We start from the raw sequence: 23,496 nt of genomic DNA on the forward strand, positions 1-23,496 counted from the left end.
AATATTTTAACATTTAGGCCAATTTGTTTTCTGCTACATATTTTTGGTAAAAAAAAAATCGCAACAAGCGTATTTTGATTAGTTTGCGCATAAGTTATCGCGTTTATTAACTACGGGAAAGATTTATGTCATTTTTTTTTTTACTAGTAATGGCGGCGATCTGCGATTTTTTGCGGGACTGCGACATTGCGGCGGACAAATCGGACCCCTAACTGACATTTTTTACACTTTTGGGGGTACCAGTGACATTACTATAGTAATCAGTGCTAAAAATATGCACTGTTACTGTAATAATGCCATTGGCAGGGAAGGGGTTAACCCTGTGGGCGATCAAGGGGTTTAATGAGTGATTATAACTGTGTGGGGGGGGCGTGGCTTCTGAGATGACCATAGAGACATGTGATCCTATATAGAAGGATCACAGGAGCTCTGTGATCATCCTAGGGAGAAGGACGGTCGGCTGTGTTTACAACAGCCGACTGTCCTTCTCTCTCATCGGGGAACGATCGCGGGTGTCAGGCAGCAATCGGAGCCGCCTGACACACGCATAGGCTTCCCCCGATGACGAGCGGGGGCAGGAGCACGCCGCCGCCACGCACTCGCCCCCTAGCCTCCTGAGAGCGAGCGACGTATACCTACTTCGCTTTGCCCAGGAGCGGCTGCCTGCTGCAGTAAATCTGCGGTAGGCGGTCAGTAACTGGTTAAAATAAGTGTGAATTGCCTGGAGAAAGATTGCAAGTATATTTAGAACAGAAGATGGGAAGAGCAAAGAGCTAAGGTCAACTTTGGCCTCTCCTTGTTCTTTCTTGGTTTTTACGGTTTTATAGTACATTTATGGATGTGGATTTGGTTAGTTGTCTCTAGAATGGATAGATACCATTCTATGTAGGGAGAGCAAAGAGGTTTTACAAGAAACACATTTTCGGGTCTAGGAGGGAGGAGCTGAGCCTATGACGTCACGACAGAGTCGTGCCGCATGTAGTGGTGAGCTGGCTGGAGATATTGCTCTGATAAGCGCTTTAGATTTTGTTGTTTTTTAAGTGTAATTTTATTTCGGGGTTTTAATAAATAAATATACGGAGTACACCATGTTTGTTCCTTTTTACCTTGTTTGATATATGAGCTACATCCGTGGGCAGCTTCACTAAGTCCATGAGGAGCTTCAGCAAGCAGAGGGGACGGATGCCTTGTGTTGACTAAGAAGGATATGAGAGATGTGCCTGGGATAAAGAGTGATGAGCGTATTGATAATTGTATTGAGGTGAGCAGGCCCTTCAGCTGGTGATGGATGTGCACTTTGCATGAAGAGTGAAGGCACAGGGTATTTTGCTTATTAATAATAATAATCTTTCATCACTTATTAAACACAAAAATACATTTTTTGGAAACTCATTGGATGTGTGAAATACACACTTTATGGGACTCTGGACTATTTATTTCTTATTAATTTAGATGTTGCGCCACACTGACTTTATTTGAAGTTACACATCATCAGTAATGAAAGAATGCATGGAACTGAGTAAAGCTGGCCCTACACTAGTAGAATGTTCATACTATGTTCTAATCATTAGTGGGGTCAAATTGACATTCATTTTATACCACAGTGATGACTAAATTTGAAGCAACAGGATGGAAACTTTTCTTGATTTAATGTTTTTCTAAGTGTATGTGGATTTTGTTCAGTAAAGTCCAATCATTGCAAAATTGGATGTTAAAATCATCCAACATTTTTAAAAACTTGTGAACAACATTCAAAGCTGTCAAATGTACTGAGAATTTTAGTACAAATATTCATATGAACGTTGATTTGAGAATCTACTATTGTTTGGCCAGCTTTTTTGTAGCTGCTGAACTTTGCAGAGTATCTGGGGTGTAACTACAGGGGCCCCAGGGTGTGGAGCACCTAACAAGGCCATGTGTGTGTGTGTGTATGTGTGTGTAAGGGGGGGGGGGGGGGTAAATGACACAACTTTAAGATTATCGTTGTTCTAGCTGATGTTACTGAGCACTGTGAATTTTTTAGATACTGCTCCCTTCTCAGCCTGGACTCATTGCAGAGATCCAGTCTACTTAACCACTTGCCGACCGCCGCAAGTAGATTTACTGCGGCGGTCAGCCCCTCACAGGCAAAGTGAGGTAAATATACGTCACTAGCCTGTGAGGCTCTGGGGAGCGAGCACGCGCCGCCGGCGGCACGCTCCCGCACGGTCACGGACCCCCCACCGCGTGTGTGACCGGCGGACCCGATGTCCGCCGCTCACTCTGCGATCGGCGGGGGAGAGGGAGAAAGTCAGGCAGCTTGTGTAAACAAGCTGCCTGTCATTCTCCCCTGTGTAGAGACACAGATCATACAGTTCTACTATGTAAGACCGTTGATCAGTGTAACTACAGCTCAACAGACAGCCAATCACAGTTAGAATCACGCCCCTAGGGACACACACAGCCCCTCCCTCTCAAATAAAGTTAACCCCTTCACTGCCAGTGTATTTTTACAGGAACCTTGCATATATATAGCACTGATTACTGTAGAAATGTCACTGGTAACCCCAAAAGTGTCAAAAATGTCAGTCAAGGGTCCGATCTGTCCGCGCAATGTCGCAGTACCGCAAAAAAAATCGCAGATCGCCGCCATTAAAAAAAAAACAACAAAAATGACAAAAATCTTTCCCTTTGTTAGTAAACGCAATAACTTTTGCGCAAACCAATCAAAATACGCTTTTTGCGATTTTTTCTACCAAACATAGGTAGCATAAAACAAATTGGCCGAAAATGTTAAAAAATTTTGATTTTTACTTTTTTTTTTGGGGAATTTCATATAAAAAAATTTGAAAAATATTGTTATTTTTGCAAAATTGACGCTCTTTTTTTGTTTATAGCGCGTGATCAAAAAATCACACAGGTGATCAAATACCACCAAAAGAAAGCTCTGTTTGTAGGAAAAAAAAGGACGTCAAATTAGTTTAGGTACAGCGTCGCACGACCGCGCAATTGTCCGTTAAAGTCACGCAGTGCCGAATCGCAAAATACCCCCTGGTCAGGAAGGGGGTAAAATCTTCCGGGGCTTAAGTGGTTTTTAAAATAACATCGAAGGTCACATGGCTGGGAAAAGTGATAGAGCAATTCCTTTCTCTCTGCACCTCTGTAGATCAGTTGGGTAGCCAATATAATTTTACAGAGCAATGGCATTAATTTACTATAGGCTGTTTACTTTACAAGTGAATTTTCCCTTAGCTTGGTAAATAAGGCAACGCTCTGCTGACTTCCATTATCCAATCATGGGCATGCAAAATATATATACAGTATATACATATATATATATATATATATTTTTTTTTTTTGGATGTGATTGAATATTTTATGCAAAGTGAATTTTCACTACATTCTTAGCTCTGGGGAAACTTCCCCAATGAACAGCCCATCTGCTTTCAGGAAATCAATCCAGTGTTTCTCCCGCTAGGGCAGTGCCTCCCACTCTCCTATTCAGGAGTATTTTCCTCCCTCCTCAGGCCAGTTTCTCCAGAGTAGTGCTTTTCTAATCAATATAGTCTCTTGGTGTATTCAAGGTGTATTCCCTCTCTCACTCTCTCTATCTTTCTAGGGCAATCTCTCTCTCTCTCTCAGTTTCTGCAATGCAATCCCTCCTCACATGGTTTAAGGCAGATACCCATATGCCAAACAGTGCCACCCGCTTTGCTCTGAGCAGATGGCATAGAATTTTTTCTCTGGAGCCCTTTGGTTTGTAGTTATGCCATATGGTGTATAAAAACGGTCTATAGAACTTTGTAGGGCCCCTTGCAGGAAAAGTCTTGTCCAAAGAAACCAATCAGATTCAGCTGTCATCCTTTGAATGTCAAATAACTTACAATGCTTATGCCATGGCACATGGACAATAAAAGGATGAAATTCATACAAATGTATTTGCTGTGTAAAATCAGCACAAGTCTTTTCTTTTTTTTTTTTTTTAAAGGATCCTCGCATTCTTTGTCACAACTACAATGTTGTAGTAAAAGTTACAGTATAAGAGTAATCTGACCGTTTTTTAAGGACAAAGTAGACAACTTTTCCAACTGTAGTATTTGGCAAAGTGGTATGAGACATTCAAGTTAATTCCTTTATTATAATATGCAGATTTCACCTCTTATATAGCTGTGACTTTTTTGTATAACAGTGATTGGATAGGCATTTATTATAGGTCAAATTAATTGCAGATTTTACCTTTCTAATATTTACTGCCTTGGAAAACTATCAGGCACTATCTGAAAAGCTACGTAGTGCTCTTGTTTGATATTTGGTTTGGAAATTGCCCCATGCTTCTTAACACATAAACCACAAACCCATTACTGCATTCTAGTGCCTTGTTAACAATCCTAATGTACTGACACTGGAATAATAAGAACAGACTTGTTGTCTGGCCACTATGCCACATTGATGAAGCTGATAGGGATCTGGAATTCTTGGCATACACAAATGAAGGGCATACACTGTCTCTGCAGTCCACATCGACTCGGCCGCTGTTTAACAACAGCTGGAGAAGTGCCAGGTTTCCTTTCCGAGCAGCCCAGAAAGCAGCATTGGCAAGAGGCGTTTCCTTCTGTGTAAAAGAATAGAGACATATTAGTTTCATGGCATCTTCACTTCAAAGGTAAAAGTAAAACTTTTTTCAATCAAATATGGGATATACTTTGACATACAATGAGTCGTTTTTGGGTTTCCTTCAAGAATAAAATAAACTTACTGGAAGTTAAATTGTTCTTTCAGGTTTTATGGATAACAGATCACTGGTCCAACTCCATATTAAAAGTCCTGAGCTAGACAGACTTCTCATTCAGCAAAATACAATTATGCTGCTAAACAAAACTGCTAAAGTTTTTACGCTGGGAAATTAAAACCAGCTAAGCAAGCATCCAAAAAAAAAAAAAATAGATTTTTTTCTGTAAAGAGCATAATCACCTATAATTACACTGTACCTATTTTTTGCTTGCTACAAGATCCAAATGGCATTTTAAGCTCCATTCACACTTGTACAACTCCACAGTTGCGCCGACTTTGGAGTGCAACTTTGATGTAACTTTGGATGGGTGCAACTTGAATATGACTTTGGCTTTGACCAGTGATAATGGACAACTGTTGCACACAAGTTGCATTGTATAATATTCAGGTATGACTTTCATGCAACCTCTGAGGGTTAACATTGAAGTCTAAGGCCCTTAAGTTGCATGAAAATCGGACCATAGTAGTGCATGAACTACTTTGAAGTTGCTGCAACTTTAAGTCAGGCATATATGAATGGGTATCATTGAAAAACATGGGGAACGACTTGTCATGCAACTTTGATGTCCAAAGTTGCATCACAAGTCGCGCAAGTGTGAATGGAGCCTTGGGCTGCAAATTAAACCAGTCAGTAATCTGCTTACGCTTTCCAGAAATCTTTGAACGTTGGCTAAAGTTGTAAACTTAAAGCAGTTTGCTTGATCTGATTTTTATATTATTCCCCACAGTCAGATTCCAAAGTGTGAGGTGTAAAGGCTGACTCCCCATATCTGTGCTGTTCAGTTCTTCCCTATCTGCCTGATTTGTTGCCAAGCAGATTCAGACTTTCAAGGCAGTTTGAATCTCATCGGCAATTGAGGGGAACTTCGTAATACTGACACTTTAATACACCAGACTGTCTGTATGTGAGAGAGAGCATGAAAGCTACAATTAGCAGGACTTGGAGTACCTTTCATGCAATACGGATAGATAGGCTAAAAAATTCCCATCATCAGGTTACTGACAAAAAACAGAGGTTTGGAGTTAAGTACAGCTACCCATTTAACAAAATCTGTCCTTGTATTTCACGGTTTAATTATGTAGCACAAAATCTGTATCAAAAATCCCTGTAAGACAAGAGTTTTTATACTCTCCTCTTCATTGACCCATGTCTACTACCTTCCTCCGTTCCAGCCCTGCAGCTCGTCTGAGTTTTTTAAACACTTTTGACACTTCCAGGAGTGTCAGAGCCCACCTGATGCTGTGGTTTCATCCTCTGACAGGACTCAGCAATGATGTAGGGTGGTGGACAGAACAATGGCACATGTTGGGGGACATGGGCATCCAATACTCTCTACAGTGTTGAACACTAAATACTCTTACAGAGGTTGTAGCGCTGATAGGAGACACAAGCCACTGGAGATGTGAGTTTAAAGGTTCATCTACTGCAAGAACCATAATTTTGGATTTCTTTTTATTTTGACAGGGTAAATTTAAACTTTGACAGGAAAACAAATGGTTAATCTATGAGGTATGATTTTGAGAGTGCCCTATTTCAGTGATCTCTGGAAAGGAACCCAGGCAAGATGGAATTACTGTGACATATGACAAGTCATTCCAAAAGATACTGGCTAACAAATTAACTCAGGCCTAAAGGTCACACCTTGATGGTCACCCTTTCCTCTGAATTAAATAGGGCCCATGTAACAATAATCATAAAGTAGAAAAAGATCCTGTACAGTGTAAAATTACTAGGGCATACATTTACGGAATGTAGACCTAAAAATCTTTAAATCCTAAAATCCTTACCAATAGATTTGTTCCCTTTTCCACCTTCTGATAAGTGTTTGGCCCAAGTGACTTTTGTGTCCCCAAGGTAAACCAAAGCTGGTACTACTCCTGTATTAGACGCTATCCATTTCACCTGGCCCGGGGCCATCATTGTGCTGTTTCTTTCAACAGGTGTGTAAAAGGCCTTTGGCCAAGTGGACTGGTAATTTGTCAAGTGAACTCTAACTATATAAGCTTGAGAGAGAACATGTTGAATTGGAATAAACAGGACGATCCAACATCCCCCCTTATTATTTTTTTTTTTTTTTGCTTAATCCAAGCTTTTCTTAAAATTTTAAGGAATGTTCTTCCCAACAAGTAACCACAACATAGCTTCTTAGTGGATGATCTCATACTTCTAATTATACAATGTGAAAAATCCATATTCAATTTACTGAATGAGTAGCTGCAATCTTCTAAATGTTGCTTAGGTTCTATGTGAGTGGCTGCCCCACTACACACTGACCACAGGTGGTCGGATTGTAGTGGGGCAGCCACCACCGAGGTGGAGAGGAGAGGCAGTGACATGATGATCTGCCGAGCTGAACCAATGCAATTATGCAATCTTTTTATTAATTATTATTATTATTTTTATTAGATTATATTATATTATTATTAATTATGCAAATAATTCTTGAAATTCAGCTTCAACTATAGCTTAATTTTCAGTTTTAAATTTCAGTCCTGTACATCCTGTCTATCTAGTCCTGAGATTTTCACAGCTTTATCATACAGTATGACCAGGAATACAGTAGTGTCCTCTCTCTCTCTTTCCAGCTTGCTGATAGTACAGTAAAAGAGCACCAGCAGACTGATGACGTCAAGTCTCCCCTTACTCTGCTTTCTCTTTCTATTAGGATATTCCTTGAAAACATTTGCATGGTGCATACTAAACTGGCCTCTAGTCCTGCTTCTTCCTTCCCCAGCCAGCGTACCTCTGTATAGAGGATTGTGAGAGGCTCAACATTAAATTCAGCTACTTACTCTAGGTAATTTAATGATTTATTAAATTTATTGGATACATAGCCACATTTATTTGTTACCCTATGTCTGCCCGGTGTTCTGCTTTAATGTCATAATACTGACTAGGTGCTTATACCTGATCAAATCTTTTGAATTGTGCAGGTCACATATAATTTAATTTGGGGACTTCAGCTATGCAGAAGTCGCTCTTGAGATTACCATCCACCAATGTTGCCAGTAATTTGACCTAACCTTGCAGTGGAAAAAAGCAGCTTTCACTTAGTCTGGATGCCGCAGAATCCTGAAAAAAAAAATCATCTCCTTAGAATTTTGTACTGTTTTCAATAGGAATCCCTTCCAGCTCCATTTAGAGTGTGCATTCTAAGATTATCTAATATTTTTAGTTCAACAAAATAGCGCATAGTCATAGTTCTGTATTAAAGTGGTTCTAAAGGCAGAAGTTTTTTTTATCTTAAAGCGGAGTTCCACCCTATTTTTGAACTTTACACTGTCAGTTAGATGAAAACGTCCTGAAAAAGAATTGGATAATTATTATTATTTTCTTTTTGTTTCACTTACCTTATTTTTAATGAAAATTAGCTTACCTTCCTTCCACTTCTTCTGTATGCAGCCGCGGCCCCCGACGTCACTTCCTCATTTGCATTGACTCCTGGGAGATGAGCGTCATTCCCTGCTGAATTAATTAGAACAGCTTCTGGGCATGCGCAGAACCAGCTGCGGGATGACGCGCCTGCACCGGAAGTGACGAGCATGCCATTCTGGGACTCCGACATCCAGGAAGAGGGACACGAAGAGGGACGCTATGGCTTCAGCTGCCCACACCGCAGATGGCATCGCTGGACAAGACATTTTCAAGGTAAGTTTTTCTTCTTACAGGTACACTAATCAGGGGACAGTTCAGAGGCTATCGTTGCTTAAATGCACTAGCCCTGACTGTCCTAGGGGGTATTTTTATAAAAAAAAAAAAATGTGGGCCATAACTCCACGTTAATGCATTTTATGCATTAAGATAAAAAAAACCTTATGTGTGAAGAGCCCCCCTCAGCCCTCTTAATACTTACCTGAGTCCCATCTCGATCCAGCGATGTTGCGCTGAGACACAGCAGCAGGCGCCATTGGATCTTGCTGCTTTCAGTCAAGTCAGTCAAGTCAGTGAGCCAATGATTAGAGGGGAGGAGGCCGAGCCGCGGCTCCATGTTTGAATGAACACACAGAGCAGCGGCTCGACTTGGGTGCCCCCATAGCAAGCGGCTTGGGGGCACCCCAACAGGAGGGAGGGGCCAAGTGCGACGGCGAGGAACCCAAGAGGAGGAGGATCTGGGCTGCTCTGTGCAAAACCATTAAAAAGAGCAGGTAAGTATAACATGTTTGTTGTTTTTAAACCAAAAAAAGTGACTTTATTATCACTTTAACCTCTTATGAGCCACCCCACGCAGATATACTGCGTCAGGGCAGCCCTCCTGCACGAAATCACGTACCTGTATGTGGTTTTGTGCACAAGGTCTGGGGGGCATGTGCGCCCCCCACCAGCGACCCACTACGGGAGCCAATTAGCAGGTCCAGCGGACGCAATATCCACCAGGACCCGCTGATCTTTCACAGGAGAGGCGGAACGATGGTCTGCCGATGTAAACAAGGCAGACCGCAGTTCTGTCAGAGAGTGAAGACGGAGGTCTTGTGTTTCTGCTAAGCAGAAACATGAATCTCTGTCTTTCTCCAGTTGAGCCACCCACCAGGCAGTTAGAAAGCACTCCCTAAGAGCACACTTAAACCTTTGATCGACCCTGATGTTAACCCCTTCCCTGCCAGTGTCATTAATACAGTGACAGTGCATTTTTTTTAGCACTGATCACTGTATTAGTGTCACTGGTCCCCAAAAAAGTGTCAAAAGTGTCAGTTAGGTGTCCAATTAGTTTGCTGCAATATTGCAGTCCCGCTAAAAATCACTGATCACTGCCATTACTAGCAAAAAAAATTATTTAAAAAAAATTCCATAAAAATATCCCATAGTCTGTAGACGCTATACCTTTTGCGCAAACCAATCATATACATTTATTGGGATTTTTTTTTTTTACCAAAAATATGTAGCAGCATATATATTGGCCTACATTGATGAAAAAAAAAAATTTTAAAATTTTTGTATTGGGTATGTTTTATAGCATGAAGTAAAAAATATTATTTTTTTCCAAAATTGTTGCTTTTTTTGTTTTTAGCGCAAAACATAAAAACCTCAGAGGTGATCAAATACCACCAAAAGAAAGCTCTATTTGTAGGAAAAAAAGAATATACATTTTATTTGGGTACAGCGTCGCACGTCTGCGCAATTGTCAGTTAAAATAACGCAGTGCCGTATCGCAAAAAATGGTCTGATCATAAAGGGGGGTAAACCTTCCGGGGGCTGAAGTAATTAATGTTCTGACACAAGAAAAATATTGTTGCTGCTTTACTAGTGTATCCCAGTCTGCAGCATTGTCAGTTAAAGGATTCTGTATCTGGCAGCAGAGGAGACTTTACACAGGCACAGCTATAGGAGGGACTCTTATTGTAGAGCTGTATACAGCCAGTGTTCAGCCTCCCTCTAGGAAGGCATACAGGATGTAGCTACAAGGACTGTGGGAGGTGTAGTTCTGACAAACTGAGCTAGCTTGGTGAGCTGGAAGGAATAAAGTGAAAATCTGTCAAGGCACTTGGGCAGAGGAGATGTGCTTCTCTGCTGTTTTCCGGGGCTGAGGAGAATAAATGCGGAGACTGTTCTGACAGACCACATGCCCCTACGCCTGAGAGGGAGAGAGGCAGAGTGGCAGACATTTTGGGACATTGAAAAGTGCTACGGGTGCCGATAGAGCTTGCTGCCTGATCAAAGGGCAGGAGGCTGAGGATACAGACCAAATGTATTTCACCCAATACAGGCGGTCCCCGGGTTATGAACATCCGACTTACAAACGACTCCTACTTACAAATGGAGAGAAACAACAGGAAGTGAGAGGAAATCTATCCCTAGGAAGGGAAATTCACTCCTGTAAGAGTTCTCATGGGAAAAAGGTGTCTCCACTGAAGGTTTATCACCGATCCTTGTTTCCACAACAACCCAAAATTTTCAAAATACAGTTGTCATAGGGACAGAAAGTGAGGTGAAATCTTCTGAACAGGGTTACAGAGAGCAAAACAAATGGTACAGGAGTGTTAACCCTTCTCCATGCTTTCCAAAAAACTTAAAAATTATTATTTTAGCTGGAGCTAAACTTAAAAAAGGTACCTATTCCAACTTACAAACAAATTCAACTTAAGAACAAACCTACAGTCCCTATCTTGTTTGTAACTCCGGGACGGCCTGTATACAGAGGGAGACCACCTGCTAACAAGTTGGTGAGAGGCCGCTGGCTAAATCCACATTACACTTAGATAAAAGAGGGACAGTGTTGCTTGCAAGTATCACAGAGTCAGTGTCATCATCAGTGCCTAAAGGAACATTATCCTGAGCTTTCTGACATAACATTTGGGCCCCAACAAGGGTGCCAGCGAAAGAAAGTATATTATTGACTGCTGAACTGTTAAAGTGGTGCGATTCCCCTTAGATAGGATAGCTCCAGTATAGGGTTTTGAGAAGTTGCTCTCTACACACATTGCTTATTTTTACAGTATATTTATTTCTATTTATTTCTATTTTCTTTCTATATGTGTGTCAGAACGTGTAGTGCTGTTTGCAGAGTTGTAGGCACAGGAATCAATACATCCAGCTACATACATATTTGTCAGCACACCATGGATCTTGCAAAGCAGTCCAAAGAAACTTTTTATTGCAGAAAGGATCACTTTAGAAACAGTGCAACGTTTTGGAGTCACGCAGGACCCCTTCGTCAGGCATGTGATCGAAGGGGGTCCTGCGAGACTCTGAAACATTGCACTGTTTTTGATGTGATCCTTTCTGCAATAGAAAAAGTTTCTTTGAACCGCTTTGCAAGATCCATGGAGTGCTGGCGAATATGTATGTACCTGTGATAGATCCAGTGTCCAGCTGGTGATCGCGTCAGCACCCACAACAGATGTGCCTATATCCAGGAAGGTGTGCGATGGGAATATGAACTTTACCGATACATCCAGCATCCTCTTTTGGGGGAAAGAGCTACAATAGACACATTGCAGATAGAATAAAGTCTACATTCACACATGAAAATGTTCCCAGCAGCATTTACATACGAGAACCCCAGTGAAGGTTCCCAATGATTAGCTGCAGGAGGCAGGTGCAATGAGACACTGCCAGCTCCCACAGCTAATCACGGCCCCTCTCATGAAATCAGTATGCAGTCATCGGACAGTTTCAATGCAGCAACCAAACAGTCTGCCCCCAGTGCCAATGTCTCACAGGTGAACGCTGCATAGTGATTACATGCGAGCAGACACAATTAGCTGCAGGACTCGGCAGCCTCCTATTGCTTTCAATGGGGCTACCTCCTGCAGGTAATCATCAGAAACCCCCACTGGGGTTCTCGCATGTAAATGCTTTTGGTCCCATTTGCAGGGTGGTCTTAGGCTTTTGCAGTCTCTCATTGGCAGGAATTCCATGGACCTTCCCCATTCTAAAGCCTAGTCTATCCTTTGATCTGATACACTTGGAAATGACAGTGAAAACTTTTCACGCATCCATTGCATACTTCTAAACTTTCTGTAATGATAAAGGGGGATACCCTTTAGCTCACAGAATGTAGGCAAAGTACAGTACATGTTCCTGCCATGGCCCCCACTACATAGACCACAAAGATCTAATATGCAGAAAATGTTTGGCTAAACCACACAAGTGCTTTTTTTAACCTAAAAATGTCCTTTAAATTGGCTTTTCAAAATATGAAAGGCATTAATACAGGTTAGATAAAAAATGTAGTGCAGCATAACACTTTTGGTAGTAAAATAGTATATTTTGTATAGAGATGTATACATTAGACCAAAAAAAACTGACAACTGAGGCTGCACAAAGGACAGAGGGATTTGGGTTCAAAAAAAGGACAGTTCCTCTAAATGAGTGACAGGTAGGAGCTATGTCATTGTCTATGCTCTCTTCTGCTCCCTTTTACATAGGGGACCCCAGTTTTCCACCAGATCACTTAAAAGTTTATTCATATAGTTTGTACGTTGCAAGAAATCTAGGTCAGTTCATTTTCTGAATATGAATATACAGCTTAGTGTGGCTCAGGTTAAGAAGGTGATCCACCCAGTCTGGATAATTGGGTGCAATTGCAGCAAAGTCAATCTCTGCTCAGTCCCAAATAGTAAAAAGTGCTACCCCGAGCCCCTGTCCAATTCAAGAAGCTTTGGACATTTCTTGATAGCTGTGTTCAGAGGAGAGGGGTTCTATAAAATATAGTACATCACACACAAAAATGCTCTATTTCTATAGGTTCCCAGAAGATGGGTTTAGGTTGGGTTTAAGTTGATATCATCTACATTTTCATAAAATAACACTTTACCAGGGATTTATCCCCTTTACTGGAGATATAAACAAGCACCTAGCTCTCTTCTCCACATTTTCTGGGATTGCCCCTTGTTAAACATATTTTGGAGATTGAAGAAAGATCATCTGTTCATAATGAACACAAAAAAATGTGTTAGGGCCAGTTCACACCACATGCAGTCCAGTGAGTTTTTTTTCTGCATAAAAAATGCATGAAAAGTAGGTAACGTGGATTTCAAAGGTGAGTTCCAGTTCCAGAAAAAAAAGTAGAACATGCTGCATTTTTCCTGCACTGGACTTTACTGGAACATTGTAAAACGTATCAAAAACCCACCAGAAAGCATAAAAAACATGCATGCAGAAACAGAATGTATATGGAGAGCGTTTTTGTGGTGTGAACTGGCCTTAAAACCTAGAATTAATAAAAATAATTTAAAAACTCTTTGGAATGTAGAACTCTCCTAAAGCCCAAATCCAGAAAATCTGAAAATTGTTCCTTGCATTGGGGCTCTGCCTTCACTCCAAGGCTTAGCTGCTTTTTTAGTCTGGGGGAAAGAAAAATCACTTTTACTTACCTGATGTTTTGATCCCCCAGCAGACAGTGCTCTCCTGCTCTCCTATGCTCTGGTGGTGGACTCTCGGCGTCATCCTGTCCAATGCTGGACCTTAGACCGATGGAGTGTAGAGGAGAAGATTCCACAGGGACTGGTCTAGCAGCAAGGTGGAGCTGAGGATCAGGTAAGTGAATCTACTTGTTATGCCCCCTAGATCGAAATGAGAAGTTAACCCTTGCAGTACGGGCACAGCCCCACTGCAAAAGAGAACCCTTCAAATTTCCTGGAGTTCAGCTTTATCAAAGTGTTTCTGCTATGAGAATCCCCCAGACCATCTTTTATCTTTAGTGATAAGTAAGGTTAGATGAAGGGACAGGTTTTGAGGTTACATTGGAGCTTATGGGTGAAGTTTGGCTTTAGTGATAGATTTAGGAGTTGGGTTAAGTTTAAAGGTCACACTCCTGGCTGTCTTGCGTAACTTCTTGCTGCACTGCACTTGTTTATGAGATAAACCACAGTCAGTTCTCCTCTGCATATCAGGACCAAGTACTCACTCAGTCCCCAGAATGGTTGGGCTTCTTACACCAACTCTCCTCCGGCTCTGCTCAGTCTCTAGACCAGGATCTGTCCGTTAGGCCCCCGCAGCTAAATCTAGCTGGAAGCTCAATGTCTTCAAAAAGGCTCCTCTGACTTCCTCTATGTTTCTAACTCTCTCTGCCCCAGGGGCAGAGCCCCTGAGCAGGGGTCTCCTCCAGGAGGCTGGATCCTGGAAGTCTGTAACTTGCTGCCAGGCCCCAGAATATTTATGGGCTCTCCATCCACCTCCCCAGGGATTGCCCAAAGCCCAATAAATATTCAGACTGCCTGTTCTGCACTCCTTTCCACTATGTTTCCAGAAGTCTCTAGAAGACAGGGGGTAGAGGGTAGCAGAACAGCAGTCTGTGAGACTCTGAACAGCCCCGAGTGATCAACCCCTGCTGCACTGTTTACAGAGGAGCTAACTAAATTTGCCTAGTAGATTTTATTAGAAAAAAAAATGCCTAGCAGCTTACTCAGAACTAGAAGGGCGCTATACATGTATGTGCCATACCTGTGGGACCCCCTCCCCCCCCCCCCGAAAACCAGAAATCACTATAATAGGCACCAATTATACAATGATCTACACTAGCTTTTGGGTCCTGTGTCAAGCAGCTGCCCTGCTGCATTGTGAACACAGGAGGTTGCCTGCATTCCCTCAATGAATTCAAAGTGTTCTCTGATTGGACAAGGTGAAAAAGCAGGGCACATCTTGATCTCCACCTTGTCCAATAAGAGAACACTATGCACTCACTGGGAAAATTCAAAGTGTTTTCTTAATGATGACCATGCCAAGTGAGCGATTTACTGTCCTCTTCTCTAGGCAGCAGGGTAGTCGCTCGGTGCGGGACCCGGAAACTCGCAGAAATCACTGTAATAGCAGTGCCTACAACAGAGATTTCCAGCTTCTTGGGGAATCAAACAGGTATGGCACATACATCCTTACATTGGTCCAAGCTGGGCCAATGTAACTACAGTATGTAAAAACTGCCATACCTGCATTTCAGCTTTGAATTATATAAATGATATACAAATATTATGCATAAAATACCAACTACTAATTCAGGTAAATCTAAACAGATTGTACATAAATCCACACTCACTATCTATTTTTTTTAGGCTCGGAATGTATAGCATTATTTAAAAGATACTATTGCATAGTAACATAGTTACCCTCTATCACAATTGTTACCTCCTTTTTCCCCAGCTGGTGAAATCTGGTATCACAGCAAGACTTTTTAGGTATAGCAGTGTGTACATACAGTAGAACATACAGCAGTTATATCTGAATGGTCTGACTTCAATCCCCCAAGCAATATAATCAACACCCTGACAGAAATTAGTAATACAAAAAGCTAAGGCCATTTTAATTAATTTGGAAATTAGTGTATAAAAGTAAATATATTGGTTTGTCATTTTACTTTTTACACTGTAACTGTCCAGCAGAGAAAAAGCAATAATAAAGCCATGGCAGTTTTCATAAAATATTAAATTACTTTTTTTAATAAAAGCACTATCAAAAACTAATACAACAACACCAATACTATACTTCTGAACAATATGATAAACAAACTGTTTTTTTTTCTTTGATATTTCTTTCTATGACTATGCGGACCACACAGCCATTTTCCAAATCTTTCCTTCCGAAGGATAAGTGCTGGCTCATTTGTGCAGCATATTAAGTGACTCAGGCCTCCCAGCATTGTCTGCATGGTGCTGCCATCCCAAGACAAGGCCTGTGAGTCTGGATCGTGTGGCATCGCCCTGCATGTGCTGCAGCTTTCTGCTACCAAGTCTTCAATGTAAAATAAGGATGACTTACCTTAAAGGACATCATGCACATCTCAGCAGCAGCTCAGGCTCCTTGCAAACCAAGAAGATAATTCTGAAGTGTACCAGGACTACAGAGCAGCTGCTTCTTGGCTGTTGCAGATATCCCAAGCATCAGCTTGCTCTTCCATCAGCGGATAGTGAGAAAAGAAAAGCTCCAGAGCTGGAAGCTGCAGAGTTGTAACAGGCAGTATTGACTCGTTCACTGCCAAGCTGTAAGAACCAAACAATAAAAGCAGAATTAGAAGCATGCAAGTAATACAAGCTATCTGACATCATCTAAAAATACCATATAAGCTCATGCAAGGGAACAAAATTAAACACTTAAAGAAACACTAAACTCTGGTTTAATAAAAGAACTTCTATTCAAGTATGTATTCTTAATTCAATAAAGTACCTTCTATTGCTCTTAGCCTCTTCCAAATCACTTTTTATTCTGCTGTTAGAGGGTGCCTTTGTTCTCCATGATCCTACTGTATATGGGTACGTAGCCATTCTCTCCTACTTGCTCCTGAGATAAACCACAAAAAGTTGGAGAGGTTCAGGGGGCCACTGATGATGTTAAAAGGAGGCAGAAAAACACAGTAAGAAATAGTTTAAAGATAAATAGATTATTATTAAGTAGTGGATGTGTATGGATTTTTTTTGGAGAGTAAAGATGTTGTTTAGTGTCACTTTAAAGCAAACCCATGGTGAAAAATAAATCTACTTAGCAGAAAAAGCTGGTACCATAAGCATACTTATTTTGTTGCAGAATTTGACTTTTTAGTCCCAGCCAGAGCTGGTAACTGCAGTTGCATTACTTACATAATAGAGATTAGACACCCCTCCCCATCACACAATGCAGCATCCATGCCTGTACATGTTTCAAGCAGACTCTGGCATTGTCCCATGGGGGACCAGGGGACATGCCTATGGATGGTCATGCAACTTTCAAATTTGAGAAATTTCTCTCCCCCCCTTTTCTATCTTACCATCATCATTTCTCTACTTATAATTGGATTCCGTCTATCCCTCTGGTAGCGCATTGGTCTCTTTACCTATTTATTGATATTTGCATAGTTGGCTCAGAAGGGCTCAGGCCAGCTCTGAAGTGAAAGATTCTGAAGTAAGGGGACTATAATTACAGCCACCAGCTTTTCCTGTTATTTTTGTTGCTTTATATTTGTCATTAAAGCATCATATCTAGTCTATTGTTTTTATTCGTTTAAGTTTAGAAGAAGGAAAATTACAATATTGTATATGTGTTGTAAGAAAGACAAATTTGTATTTTTCTTTTTTCAAAGTTGTTTTTATTATTAAAAAAAAAAAAAACTCTACAAAACAAGGCCTTTGGGCATTCCCCGACTCGATAAAACACACAGCATAAAACAAACCCCACAACAATCCCAACTGTAGTTACAACTCCGGTACCCCTTGATCAATAAGGGTAAGAGCATCCACATCACCAAGATAAATAATCAGGAGGTGGAGGTTAGGCACTATCCTAGTAATTAGTCACATATCAAATTTCAAAAAAAGAAGCAAGAAAATAGGAGGGTACAATAAATAATAAAGTGCAGTATGAGCAATATATATTTCCAGAGAGATGCTAAAAGGTAAGGAGGGGGTAAACAGGGTTGTCAGGTCAACCCCTGCATAGCCCCTCTTCAAAGGAATGTAAAGAAAAAGGGGTTTGAATAAGCCCCTTTTTCTAGATGGGATGGTGGCAGGCCGTTTTATCTTTAGAGAAACCATTTTAAGAGGGCTTTAATTAGGTTTAGCTGTTACTAGGGTAGATTAGGCATACTAGGTTATGTTTGGTTAAAATAAGCCCCAATCGTATTAGGTTTTCAGTGTAGCTAGGGAGTTTAGGCTATCATCCAGTTATAACCTGTTTTCTTCCCGCCTTCCAGAGCCTGCCTGTGGGTTATAAAAAGGGGGCTCATTCGCATAAGCCGTCACTCGCCTCAGGAAAGAACTTTGTGTCAAGTACCAACTTTCTGTCTCCCTCCCCCCCACCCCTTTTTTGTCGCGGTCAGTTTTTGCTTGTAGGGTCACCTTTGCGTAGTGCAAAGGGGGACAATGTTGATGATATGGTTAAATGTTAATATGTTACTATTACGGATATTTATTTGAAGTTATTATGATTTGGTTTGACCTGGATTGTAGTAATCGGGTCAATTTTATGTATACTGATGTTTGAAGTGTTTAAACAAGCATTAAACGGCCGCGGCCTTTTAAATTCCAGATTGGTGTGTGGTGTCATCATTTATTTAGAATAAGCTAAATCTAGTATTGAGTCCTGTCTGCCATCCCATATAGAATTCACACATTATCCATTTTAGTCAAGCACTGTATCATTTCTAGCATTAGTAGTAGAGGGAGATTCAATCCAAATGTCCCAGACCTTGTGAAATTTTTTTGGGGCAACCTCGGGAAAGGTATTTCCTTTTATACAATGGGGCCTCTAAATTAACTAGTTTCTTCCAGCTCTCTAAAGTAGGAGGTCTATCCGACTTCCACGCCAAAACAATACCTTTTCTAGCATAGAACAGAAGACGATCCAAAAGCTTTTTGGAGGCCCTGCAAAAGACTGGATGGTTAACCAAACCCAACAGACAAACAGCCACCATTTGAGGAGCGGAAATTGTGGTTACTGAGCAAAGAAATTGTAGGATATCGGCCTAAAATGTTTGTATGCAGGAAAAAAATCTGTGGGTATGTCTCCACACCGCCAACAATTAGGTTCCACTGTGGGGAAAGGTAGGCTATGTGGACAATTTTGAATTGGATTAGCCTATCCCGTGTGGCCATGTCATGGTCTTACCTCCTTGCTGTTCTCCTTCGTTTGACATGTGCTGGCGGCCATCTTGGTTTCTGGGTTTCTTGTAGCCTCCCACCCTGCGGCTCCTCCTTCCCCTGGGAGGAGCTGGATGCCTAGCTCATATATATAGGAGGTCTGTGGCTCAGTTCCCTGCTTGGTCCTCCTGTGTTCACATGCTACTAAGACTGCTGCTACTTCTGGTTCCTGTTCCTGGCTTCGTCTGACTACCCTGTTGGTTCCTGATCCTGGCTTCGTCTGACTACCCTGCTGGTTCCAGACCCCTGGCTTCGCAAAGACTCTGCATCGGTTTCGCCATCCGTTTGGACTTTTGCTTTATAGCTTGTTTTTCAATAAAGCTGTCTTATTTTCACTTATCTGTTGTTGTACGTCTGGTTCATGGTTCCGTGACATTAGGATCAAGCCATGAATTCTGACGGTACAGGGCCATCCTCGCTACCCACGCTGGTTGCCAGACTTGATCAGCAGGATCACCTGTTGGGTCGGGTCGCCGTGGCGTTGCAAACCCTGCTTGAACGCACGGTACCACAGGCCATGAATTCTGACGGTACAGGGCCATCCTCACTACCCACGTTGGTTGCCAGACTTGATCAGCAGGATCACCTGTTGGGTCAGTTCGCCGTGGCGTTGCAATCCCTGCTTGAACGCACGGCTCATTTCGCTCCCGTTGCCGATGGTTCGGTTGTCGCTCCTGGGTCCGCTCCGGTTGTTGCGCCAGAGTCTACCCCGACACCTGTTGTTGCGCCTGCGGTGTTTCGGGGTATGTCCGGTTCTGCCCCCCTTCCACAGCGCTTTGGGGGAGAGCCAACTCAGTGCCGAGGTTTCCTTAACCAGGTGGGCATTTATTTCGAGTTGCTGCCACATGCCTTTCCTACTGAGAGATCAAAGGTGGGCTTCCTGATCTCGCTGCTCTCGGACAAGGCCTTGGCCTGGGCCAGCCCTTTATGGGAGAACAACAATCCGGTGGTTGCCGAGTTTTCCGGTTTTGTTGCTTCTCTTCGGAAGGTATTCGATGTGCCGGCTCGTGCTGCCTCTGCTGCGAAGCTCCTTATGTCCATCAGACAGGGTTCACGATCCGTAGCTGAATACGCCATTGAGTTTCGTACCCTGGCAGCAGAGGTGGGCTGGAATAATGAGGCTCTGGTCGCTGCTTTCTCTCATGGTCTCTCGGATGCCTTGAAGGATGAGGTTGCAGCTAAGGACCTACCAGTGGAGCTCGAGTCCCTTATTTCTTTCCTGATTTTGATTGACACCAGACTCAGGGAGAGACCTTCCTTTAAGGAGAGTCTGCGGAGGCCTCCTAACAGATTGGCGCCTACGTTTGCTGTCCCACCCGTGCCTCCCTCTCCTCCCACGCCTCCTGGGGATGACTTGTCTGGGGGTGAACCCATGCAGCTGGGGTTTGCTCGCCTGTCCGAGGGGGAGAGGGTACTCCGGAGACGCGAGGGCCGATGCATGTACTGTGGTCTCGGTGGGCATTTTCGGTTGGCATGTCCGAACCGTCCGGGAAAACGCTCGCACCTGAGATCCTGTCAGGGGCAGATCTTGGGTGGAGTCTCCTCGTCCCCGGTTTCCCGTGTTGACAAACCACTGATCACTGTTGTCCTCTCCTGGGTCGGGGGCTCGGTGACGACCCAGGCGTTGGTGGACTCTGGTGCTGGTGGTTTGTTCATTGATAGTGTGTTCGCTGCCACCAATTCCATTCCTCTGCAGGCTCGGGGTTCACCTCTGGCTCTTGAGGCGATAGACGGCAGACCCCTTCTGCCGCCACACGTGACTCATGAGACCCTTCCAGTGGGGTTAGCCATTGGTGCCGTTCACAGAGAGTCGGTCTGCTTCCAGGTTATTTCGTCTCCACACTACTCGGTGGTCTTGGGGTACCCCTGGCTCCAGAAGCATAATCCGATTTTCGATTGGAGATCGGCCGAGATCCTCTCGTGGTCACCGCAGTGTGGGGCTAGTTGCATCCATGGGCCTGTCAAGTTGCTGTGTACTTCCTCGGACTCTCTGTTGCCCCCTGAATACGAGGAGTACCGGGATGTATTCGATAAGGTGCGCGCGGTTGCCCTACCTCCGCACCGCCCATACGATTGTGCCATCGAGTTACAATCTGGTGCCGTTCCTCCTCGTGGCAAAGTCTATCCACTGTCGGTAGCAGAGAATGAGGCCATGGAGGAGTACGTGAGGGAGGCGCTTTCACGCGGTCACATTCGCAAATCCTCGTCCCCGGCAGGGGCTGGATTTTTCTTTGTGAAAAAGAAGGGCGGTGAGTTGAGGCCTTGCATCGATTACAGGGGTCTCAATCGCATCACGATCAAGAACGCTTACCCGATACCCTTGATTTCCGAGCTGTTCGACCGTCTTAAAGGGGCTACGGTCTTTACCAAACTCGACCTGAGGGCGGCATATAACCTCGTAAGGATCAAGGCGGGCGATGAGTGGAAGACCGCGTTTAACACCAGGACCGGTCATTATGAATCCTTGGTTATGCCCTTTGGGCTGTGCAATGCGCCCGCAGTCTTTCAGGAATTCATCAACGATGTTTTCCGTGACCTGTTGCAGCAGTGTGTGGTGGTCTATTTGGATGACATCCTGGTATATTCTGAGTCCATGGAGACCCACATTCTGGATGTCAGACGAGTGTTGCAACGGTTACGAGAGAACAAGCTGTTCGGTAAGCTTGAGAAATGCGAATTTCACCGATCCCAGGTAACCTTCTTAGGTTACATCATTTCCGCTGAAGGGTTCTCCATGGATCCTGAGAAGGTTTCGGCTGTCTTACAGTGGCCCCAGCCCAGTGGTCTTCGTTCCCTGCAGCGCTTTTTGGGCTTCGCCAATTATTATCGGAAGTTCATCAGGGACTTTTCCATGCTAGCCAAACCTCTCACGGATCTGACCAGGAAGGGCAGTAATTCCCAGGTCTGGCCGCCCGAGGCCATCCGAGCTTTTGAGGCTCTAAAGTCCGCCTTTGTGTCGGCTCCGATTCTGTCGCATCCCAACCCTGGGTTGCCCTTTGTCCTCGAGGTGGACGCGTCCGAGACGGGAGTAGGTGCCCTTCTGTCTCAGCGTAGAACACCAGAGGGTCCTCTGCTTCCTTGTGGGTTTTACTCCCGGAAACTGTCTTCTGCTGAGTGCAACTACCAGATTGGTGACAGGGAGTTATTGGCCATCGTGCAGGCTCTTAAAGAATGGAGGCACTTGCTCGAGGGTTCGGTGGTTCCGGTCCTCATCCTGACGGACCACAAGAATCTGACCTACCTTTCTGAGGCCAAGAGATTGACACCACGTCAGGCCAGATGGGCTCTGTTCTTGTCACGTTTTAATTACGTGGTCTCTTACCTACCCGGTTCCAAGAACATCAGGGCAGATGCCTTATCACGGCAGTACTCCGACCTGTCCAGGGAGGAGTCGATTCCGACTTCGGTCATACCTCCGAATCAGATCCTGGCCGCCATTCGCACCAGCCTGACCTCTCCCCTGGGTGAGCAGATTTTGGCGGCTCAAGCCGGTGCTCCCTCTGGGAGACCCAACGGCAGATGTTTTGTGCCTGAGGTGTTGCGCACTCGGTTGTTGCGAACCTACCATAACTCCAAGGCCGCGGGGCATCCTGGAAAGAATCAGCTGTCCTGGGCTGTTTCACGTCTGTTCTGGTGGCCTTCCCTACGTTCCGACATCGCCGCGTATGTAGCGGCATGCTCCGTTTGTGCCCAGAGTAAGTCCCCTCGGCACCTTCCGGTGGGTCTTCTGCAACCCTTAGCCACCGGGGAGCGCCCATGGTCACACCTGGGGATGGATTTCATTGTGGACCTCCCTGCATCCCGAGGCCATACGGTCATTCTCATGATTGTGGATCGGTTTTCCAAAATGTGCCACTGTGTTCCTCTCAAGAAGTTACCCTCTGCACAGGAGTTGGCCACGATTTTTGCCAGGGAGGTCTTCCGGTTGCACGGTTTGCCCAAGGAGATTGTGTCGGATCGGGGGAGTCAGTTTGTGTCCAGGTTCTGGCGCGCCTTTTGCTCCCAGTTGGGGATTCATCTCTCCTTCTCCTCGGCCTACCACCCTCAGTCCAATGGGGCCGCAGAACGATCCAATCAGGCCTTGGAGAAATTCCTTCGTTGCTATGTCTCCGATCACCAAGACAATTGGGTTGACCTCCTGCCTTGGGCTGAGTTTGCCAGGAACACGGCGGTGAACTCTTCCTCTGGGACGTCTCCCTTCTTGGCCAACTATGGGTTCCAACCTGCCGTGTTACCGGAGGTATTCTCTCCCCAGGATATTCCGGCTGTGGAGGATCACCTTTCCGTTCTACGTGCTTCTTGGGTACAGATCCAGAAGTCCCTTGAGGTCTCTGCGCAGCGCCAGAGACTCCAGGCTAATCGCAGACGAGCGCCTGCTCCTTCCTACCAGGCCGGAGACCGTGTATGGTTGTCCACCCGCAACCTCAACCTTCGAGTGCCCACTCCCAAGCTGGCGCCTCGCTTTGTTGGTCCCTTCCGAGTGCTTCGCAGGGTAAATCCGGTAGCCTATGCCCTTGCGCTTCCTCCTGGCATGCGGATCTCCAACGTGTTTCATGTCTCCCTGTTGAAGCCACTGGTGTGTAATCGTTTCACTTCCTCGGTTCCTCGGCCTCGTCCGGTCCAAGTGGGCAATCGTGAGGAGTATGAGGTGAGCAATATCCTGGACTCTCGCCTGGTCCGCGGTCG

The 23,496-nt window shown here is 44.1% G+C and overlaps 1 protein-coding gene across 1 annotated transcript in view; it reads right to left on the bottom strand.

Moving 5' to 3' along the window:
* ANKRD29 (ankyrin repeat domain 29) overlaps positions 1–16,099 on the bottom strand; it is a 91,557-nt gene extending 75,458 nt beyond the window's left edge. The window contains exons 1-2 of the mRNA XM_082258104.1: positions 15,962–16,099; positions 4,481–4,591 (exon numbers count right to left, since the gene is read on the bottom strand). Of these exons, the coding sequence (XP_082114230.1) occupies positions 4,481–4,591; positions 15,962–15,982 (132 nt within the window). The 5' untranslated portion in view covers positions 15,983–16,099. The remainder of the gene's footprint in view (positions 1–4,480; positions 4,592–15,961) is intronic.
* Between the last annotated feature and the right edge of the window lie 7,397 nt (positions 16,100–23,496).

The sequence above is a fragment of the Pelophylax lessonae genome (assembly GCF_965119305.1).
Source record: "Pelophylax lessonae genome assembly, chromosome: 5".
NCBI lineage: Eukaryota > Metazoa > Chordata > Amphibia > Anura > Ranidae > Pelophylax > Pelophylax lessonae.